General features: G+C 38.2%; 1 protein-coding gene across 4 annotated transcripts in view; it reads left to right on the top strand.

The window, feature by feature from the left end:
- The window catches only part of IL16 (interleukin 16), a 38,385-nt gene that overhangs the window by 20,923 nt on the left and 8,845 nt on the right, over positions 1-8,617 (top strand). For 2 of the 4 annotated variants that reach the window (XM_009943703.2, XM_075431993.1), the window contains exons 7-14: positions 317-427; positions 1,808-1,922; positions 2,138-2,211; positions 2,305-2,518; positions 3,596-3,713; positions 4,900-5,032; positions 6,261-6,348; positions 7,089-7,564. In XM_009943703.2, coding sequence (XP_009942005.2) covers positions 317-427; positions 1,808-1,922; positions 2,138-2,211; positions 2,305-2,518; positions 3,596-3,713; positions 4,900-5,032; positions 6,261-6,348; positions 7,089-7,564 — 1,329 coding nt within the window. Of the gene's footprint in view, positions 1-316; positions 428-1,807; positions 1,923-2,137; positions 2,212-2,301; positions 2,519-3,595; positions 3,714-4,899; positions 5,033-6,260; positions 6,349-7,088; positions 7,565-8,617 lie in introns of all 4 variants that reach the window. The other 2 variants (XM_075431992.1, XM_075431994.1) reach the window with 1 other exon arrangement.

Raw genomic sequence — 8,617 nt, 5'->3', positions numbered from 1 at the left:
ATATCTTTCTACACCATTGCACCACTTCAAGGGCCAACATTCTAGTTTCCCTCTAATTTAGTTACTGCAGGATAATTTCAGTGTGCAGTGATTGTCCGAATAACAAGTGGCTTCTGAAAACCAGAGATAATTGATTTAAAAAAAAAAATTGAGTACCATCAGTTACAAAGAGGAAATTTTGAAATAAACAAGTTGTCTTCATGTATGTTCAAGAATTTCTGGTTCTGCATTAAAATGTTTTCGTTTTTTGTTGTGGTTTTTTTTGTTTGTTTGGTTTGGTTTTGTTTTTTGTTTGTTTGTTTTTTTGTGTTCACAGGCAATTTCAAGGCCATCTAGATCACTAAGTACAGCACAGCTGGTGTACACCTCCTGTGGCTCACAGGCTTCAGTAATTTCAAACATCGTGTTGATGAAAGGACAAGGGAAGGTGAGACTAGCTCTGTTGATTTACCAGAGGGTTTTACTTCATTTCGCAAATGTAAGCTGCAAAGTGCAGGGAAATGACTTCAGGTATTAAGGCTGCTACTTCTGGGCTGCCAATTCATATCCAGGCTTTACCAAGAGTGATTAGTTATCATTCCCTTGCTTCTTAACCTGCTGAAGTATCTCTTTGCTGAAGCATAGTATTCAGGTTCTAATAACACTTCCACACCAACCTAGCAATACCAACATGGACATTCACTGCTACTGTTTTTGGCTTGAAATCATCGGATCTGTGTCATCCTTACGTTGCACTAGCACAGCAACCTTAGAGCTTCCTAAAGTCAGAGTTGAACCATAGAGACAGTTCTGTTGAGAAGGAAAACAAAAGCTACCAGGAACATGCAGGACCTCAGTGAAAACCAATAAACGTTTGCAAAAGCCACAGTAAAGTCTGCAGAAAGACAGAAAATAGTTGTATCTACAAAAGTAATGTCACTGAAGATGCTTAAAAATAGAATACAGAAGCTATGAACTTGAGCACATAGCTTTTGAGCTTGTTGAATAAGGATCTGAATTTGTTCATTAATAACTTTATAAGTTAAAATAGTTAATATTTTATTTATAACTATTTAAGCTGTGAGATGACTCTCAGAAATCGTTGCATGAAGTATGATCATCCTCATTTACAAAACAGTATTTTGTTGTCTGTATTTTGGGAGTCTATGAGTATGTCACCAGCACAGGACTTTCACTTTTCATTTGAGGGATGGTAAATGGCTTCAGAGGTGTGAATTAGTCCTGTAACATCCTTCTAAGGGTAGCAGGTAGTGTTTGACTTTTATATAAGGGGAGGAAGGGCAAAGAATAAGTAAATAAGAAGTATCTACCTACAAAGGTCTATTGGTGTTGCTTAAACTTACAGCACATATTAACTGTGTATGGTAGATGGTAAGAGAGAGGTATCTCCATAAGATCTCCATCTATGTGTCTGAGGTTAGTAGTAATATCAAGATCTTATACAACATTTTATCAATCTCATTTATGGGAGAGGAAATTAAGGAGAATGGATAAATGGATCTCTCAGGATAAATGGATCTCTCAAGATTGCTTATTGGTTTAGGGGCAAACTAAAAGAATTTAGACACCTTCCTGTGTGCTTATAATAGTGAATGGATTGATGGCAAGAAACAGAAAGCATATTATAAGGGTATTCAGCTGGAATTTTCTTTTGCTTTTACTACGGGCATGTGGTTAACTATTTTTTCATGTATTATACTACTCCATTAGATAGTACTGCCCATGTAGCTCAGGCAGATGAAACTGCAAATGAATTATCATGAGAACTGAGCATTGGCTCTCACACAGTTTTTCTTCCATAAATTAGGGTTTAGGCTTCAGTATTGTTGGAGGGAAAGACAGCATCTATGGACCAATAGGCATTTATGTGAAAACCATCTTTCCTGGTGGAGCTGCTGCTGCTGATGGAAGGCTACAAGAAGGTGGGAAATTCCTCTTCTTTCCCTTTTCCCATTCCAGATTCCCAAAGAATGATACCTAAAGGCAGATTAAAGTGAAGCTGAAATGAGCCCTAAATTACTTACACCTGCATCCATTATTGCATTTGCAAGACTCCTTTGTGTAAATGTATGTATCATGTAACTTATTGCACAATACAGCAATAGTAACATCGTACTATTTTCCTTTTTAAAAACAGGAGATGAAATCCTGGAATTGAATGGAGAATCCATGCATGGATTAACGCATTATGATGCTTTACAAAAATTCAAGGTTATGTAGTCTCCTTCCAGCACAATTTCTGTCTTTACACACAACATGCATGTGAACTCAACCCATTCATTCCTTATCTTTTCTTTCTAGCAGGCCAAAAAGGGTCTTCTGACACTTACAGTCAGGACAAGCTTCAGCCCACCTCATTCTGCTTCCAGCTGTCTGTCACCCCACTTGTGTCAGTCACTGAGCTCTAGTACATGCATAACCAAAGAAAACAGCTCTTTCAGTTCAGAAAGTGCAGCATTCTCCTTAAATGCTACAAAGCCCAATGACAGGGTCATAATGGAAGTTACCCTAAACAAAGGTAAGTGTTAAAATTAACTGAGCACTGGCAAACAAGACACTGATTCACAAAACACTCTTCATTTTCTCGCTGAATGTCTGTCCTCACTAACTTGATTCTTTTTCTGAACTAAGTTTTTTTAATAAATTAAATTAGATCTTGGTGCCTGTCTTAGTGCTAACAACTATCTATCAACAGCAGGATTCTGAACACCATCTGTCCTCAAGAGCCAACCATTAATTTTGTTTTCATTCAAGCATTAGTCACACTCATATCCTTCACATGAAAAAGTAAACCTCTTGGCAGCAGCTACCAATTATTAAGCAGATTATGCAACCCTTACCCATAATTATGCAAGCAGTTCATTCCATTCTTGAAAAGGCTTACAGACAAATAAAATACATATCTGTATCTTCTTGTAGTTCTTTCACCTCCTCTCCAACTTTCACCATATGTTTATAAACAGCACTAGCAAAATAAAATAAACTTTTAAATATGGGAACATCAAAGCAACGAAAAAGGCAAAGTCTCTACGAGGTAACAGTATGACTTACCAAACCCATGGTATGGGATCTGACATTAGAGTGATTGTCCAGAGCCAAGAGGGTAAATTCACAAAAATCTTAAGCTTTATTATATAAAACAGAAAGGGGATTGAGATGATACAGCACACAATAGCCACACATCCATAATTTTTGGTTGTTTTTTTCCCCCTTCAATTTTTATTCTTTTTTTTTTCCTATTCTGTCTCCCTATAAAGGCATTTGAATTCTTCTGTAAGAAGAACCTGCATTGCATTGTGTATGTGACATACCAGTAATGAATTTCAAACCAGACCTTGGAACCCCACAAGCAATACTGGTGTGCAATTACTTTAATCAAGATGGGGGGGGAAAAAAAAAAAAAAAAAAGAAAAAAAGGAAAAAAGCAGTAGGAACAGCAGCAAATATTGAATGTGAAACAGTCATGAACACAACACACTGGTTCTCTTTGTATAGAAAAAACAAATTAAATTGAAGACAGACCTTTTGAAAAAGGTGTCTCTAATAGTTTGTTTTAACTGCTTCTTATGTATATTTTTATTATTAATTCTTTCAGAGCCAGGTGTTGGCCTTGGAATTGGATTATGTAGCATCCCTTACTTCCAGTGTATTTCAGGGATTTTTATTCACACCCTCTCACCAGGTTCAGTGGCACATATGGATGGGAGACTCAGGTAGGTCAAGAAAGAGTATCTGTCTTCTGCCACAAGTTTTTCAGTGCTCTGTTTTATGGGTTTATTTTTGACCTGTTTGGACAGGACGTCATAGTGCTTTCTGGGAGTTTTGGGTTTAAACCATATATGCTATTCTGAGGGTTTGACCATGCATATTTAGGATATGTTGTGCTTCCAAATATACAGCAACCCAGTGGAATTATTGTCTCTTGTCTAGGCTGGGCTAGCTTTGGAGGTCTTAGACAAGTATATAGCATTCTTCCTGGAGGAGATTTCCCAGTGAGAAAGTATCTGGAAAAAAACCAAACATGGCATATTCTGGATAGTTTGAGCACCATTTTTTCCTGACACAAGCTCCTCAAATTCTATCCTGTCTTGCCCAGATTTGCAGAAATGAGCTTTAGTGGAAGGATAGAAATTAACTTTGTAGAATTTATGACCAATTAGTAGTGTTGAACATATTTAGAATTGAACAGAACACAGCATTTTCAGTGAAGGCTTTTTGATTTAACTTCAGGTGCTGTGCAATCCTCCTCTCTACATGCCTAAGACTCTAGCTGAAAGAACTGTGGTCTTACACTATTTGAAAGTTTGTATGATACAAATCAGTGCCTTCAGTCAGCTTCTTAATGTGTGCATGTGGGTATTTGCAGTACAGCAGAGAAGGGCAGTCTCAGTTTCCATGTGGGCCACATTTGGATTTCATCTAGAAAGATTCAGTCTAGCAGTCGGCAGGATTACAATGGTTTATCACTAGAATTTTTCTTTTCACAAGTTATTCATATGTAGCAGAACCACAACATCCTTTCTGACCTTAAATAACACTGGCAGACCATAAAGATGTGAAAAGTGAAGTGTTAACTTGAAAGGAAGGAAGGAAGATGTAGGTGGAAGCAGCAGCTGAGCTGTGTACAGCAGAAAGATCACAGACACAAAGTGTGCATAGCTGAACATAAAGAAAGCTCAAAGGTTGCACGCAACAAGACAGATCAAAAAGACCTTGACATCTAAGTCATGCCCATTCCATTTTCTGTAAAAGGAACAGAGAGACACAATGATTTAATCTGTGATCAAATTAGAGGTCAACAACATGAGTTTGCTTTTTGCTTTCACATGGGTGACAAGGTTGGGAGAAAAAGAAAATTTTTTTGTTTACAACTTCTCTCTTTTTTTAACATCTCTGTAGGTGTGGAGATGAAATTATTGAAATTAATGAAGCTTCAGTACAAAATACAACTCTTAATGAAGTTTATGCTGTGCTAAGCCATTGCGACCCTGGTGCAGTGCAAATCATTATTAGCAGACACCCTGAACCACAGGTAATACACTCTGTATTCTTTCTGACTTTCAGTAGAGCACATATTGAGAACTAAGACTAAGTGAGGGAGCAGGTACTAATCTAAAACAGGTGGAAAAAAGTTGATGACAAATACGCTGATTTCTTTACAAGTGTCGCTGCACACAAACTAACCTGAGATACATGCTATCTTTAATAAATTTATGTAAGATTTGAAGATCATTGGAGACAGCCTTGCATGAGTTTCTGTATGTGAATAAGGAAACTACAGAAGCAACATTTAAGGAATAACAAAAAATACATTTCTTATTCAAGAAAGAATTCCCAAGAAAATAATTTGAAAGAGGGAACATAGTCTCACAAAAGAAAGAAATGTTTATACACCCATCTTTCAGTAAGTAAAATTTAGGTCTTGCCCAGTCAATATTTATAATTAAAATATTTTATTCTTGCAAGATTTTTCTACAAAATGCTTACTAACACCAAATACTATATAAATTATTATCGAATTTAAATTGTTGCATAAATTTCAGCCTGAAGAAGAGAAGGCTGCGAGGGTACCTTATAAATGCCTACAAATATCTGAAGGGTGGGTGTCAGGAGGATGGGGCCAAGCTCTTTTCAGTGGTGCCCAGTGACAGGACAAGGGGCAATGGGCACAAACTGAGGCACAGGAAGTTCCGTCTGAACATGAGGAGGAACTTCTTCTCTCTGAGGGTGACGGAGCACTGGAACAGGCTGCCCAGGGAGGTTGTGGAGTCTCCTTCTCTGGAGATATTCAAGACCCGCCTGGATAAGGTCCTGTGCAGCCTGCTGTAGGTGACCCTGCTTCGGCGGGGGGGTTGGACTAGATGACCCACAGAGGTCCCTTCCAACCCCTACTATTCTGTGATTCTGTGATAAATTATCATAAAAACAGAGTATTAAATTATCTTATACCAGTAAATCCAGAACTCCACCTCTAGTGAAATACGCAAAAGAACATTTATATTTGAAAGATCCCATTTTACCTAAATAACCAATATAAACAGCACATCCGTAGATATACTTCAGCTATACTGGAATATATACAAATATAATGGTGTGCTCTCACTTAGCTTTAAAATTAAGCAATACGTGATATAACTAGGTCTATTCATTTCCATTAGATGACTTGCAGGACTTAAAAATCTTTGTGAAAGGAACAAATGTTTCAATGTTACTCACCCCACAGCAATCTCATGAAAGTATAATGGCATGATATTTCCTAGGTATCAGAGCAACAGCTAAAAGAAGCTGTTGCACAAGCTGTGGAAAACAACAGATTTGGAAAGGAGAGACACCAATGGAGTACTGAAGGTAAGGGAATAAGTGTGTTCATTGAGACATAGTAATTTTGACCTAGAAGGTATATAGGATGAGTACATGCTGTATTAGAATCCTTGCTAACAGAGAATTAACCTGGAGCAGAAAGGAAGAGGAGGAAACATCACAGGACAGTGCTCCTAACATGCCTCCTAAGTTATGTTAGCCGAGAGATGAGGAAAGACCACATCTGTCTGACTGCCAGCAAAAATTTCTGTGAAAATTTTCTCTTGCTCTTGCTTATCCTTTCCAAATCATAACTTCTGCTTAAAGCTTTTCAAACAACTGTCAGCAGGTGACAGGACTGTGATAGCAAGGAACTGCACAATGCAGTTGATGTCCTGGGGACAAATGGCTTGTTAATCCCCTTGTGAGGGAAGACATATGAAGTCATGGTTAGAGCTACTTACCCATTTCAGCTCTGACATCCTCCCACAGTAACATGTTGCAATGATACTCCTTTTAGTGTCCTCATTTCTCTTAGAGGGCCAGAAGTAACAGAACCATCCTCAGTAAAACTATACTGCTGATATATATGTATAGGGAAATCATAATATTACTTTGCTGTTCAAGAGTGTAACTGTTGACTGTTCAATTTACAAGACTTTAGTGCATAAATCATACCTTTGCATCAACCGATGATAGTATTTAGCTGCAAATTTAATAAGCTGAATCTTAGAAGTGAGCACTTTGCATGTATCTGAATAGACATTTTGAACATGTTCCTGATACAGGTGTTAAAAAACTAGAAACTAGCTGGCATGGAAGACACCCATGTGAAAAACATATTGAAAGGAATGCTGCTCATTGCAACCGCAGGACACAGAAGATAATGACCCGCTCCAGCAGTGACAGCAGCTACAACCCTAGGTCCTCATGTAGTGATGGTGCTGCATACCAAGTGACTGACTTGAAAGCAAGAGTACATAGCATTGATGTACCAATTACCAGACAACCTGGCCTGCTCTACTCATTGTCCGGTAACAATTCAGAGAGAAATTCCCCTCCTACTTACAGTGAGGGATGTCGACCCTTGCAAAACACTAAGAAATCATCAGAGATCCTCGTTAGAAAACCTAAATCATCAAAGCCCAAGCCTCCACCAAGGAAATATTTTAAGCAGGACTGTACATGTAATGACCAGTGTAACGCAGACGGAAAAGAAAAGCTTGTATCAGAAGTGGCTGTATCACCTTCTGCAAGTGTTCAGGTAAAACAAAATTTGCAAAATTCTTCTTACGTTTGCAGATTTTTGAGACACGGGAAGGAGGAAAGCAAAGTGACTGGGTATGATGGCAGGAAGAAAGAGAAAGTGTGCGTACCTATGTGAGGACTGGGGAAAGGGGAGCAGGCTCTTCTGTTTTGAAAATGACATATGTATCTCAGTTTGGTTCAAAACGTGATGTTCAAACCAAGGTCAGAAGGCAGAGAAGCATCTGAATGAAATTTTCTTCTTTACCAAGGAATCTGAGTTAAAATCCCAGTGAGAGCAACAGCAACAATGAATTTGAACCCTTCACTGTCGTTCCTTGCGAACATGTGCCACCGGTGGTATCGAGCACTCTCTGGTTCCAGCGCAACTGGAACAGCGACGTGCTGTGGTCTGGGACTGGAGAAGTTTGCACAGGCTCTGATGTCAGCTTGGTATGGTTGGTCCTAACCTCCACACTTACAGAGTCAAATAATTTATGAAGTAGAGAAGTTGTGACAGAATTTATTTGTTTCAATAGTGGATTTTTATTGGAAGAAGGCACTAATATTATGTACAGCAGGTAATCTTGGGCTCATACACATTTCATGAGACCAGGAGGCACTAAACAAACTTATTTAAATTGTGAGAGACACGTATTTGTTGATGAGATACAGTATTTGAAAACTGAGTGTATATTTATATGTTACTAAATTTCAGTTCCCTCTCATCTAAGACAGAACAGAAACAGAGTGTTCCACATTTGCATGAGTGTGAGAGATTGTAAGATCTGCATTTTGAAACAAAGTTGTGGTTTGTTTAAAAATGAAACCTCTTTCCCCTGGGTTTAGTAACATACCAGCAGAAACGAGCAGATCTCAATACAATGCCAAAAACCCCACCCCACAGTTCCCAAGATGAAGAGATTAAAATAAAATGATACAGCTCAGACTGAAGTCCATGTATAAAGTTAATATCCAAGAAAGTTTCAATTCAGCACCTCATGTAATTTCATTCTTTTATCATCCCCTAAGAAGAGAGCAGCAGAAACATATTCATCAACAGCTACTAGGA

The sequence above is a fragment of the Opisthocomus hoazin genome, chromosome 10 (genome assembly GCF_030867145.1).
Source record: "Opisthocomus hoazin isolate bOpiHoa1 chromosome 10, bOpiHoa1.hap1, whole genome shotgun sequence".
Lineage (NCBI taxonomy): Eukaryota > Metazoa > Chordata > Aves > Opisthocomiformes > Opisthocomidae > Opisthocomus > Opisthocomus hoazin.
Note: the sequence above shows the minus strand (reverse complement) of the source record. Positions and strands in the feature narration are given on the sequence as shown.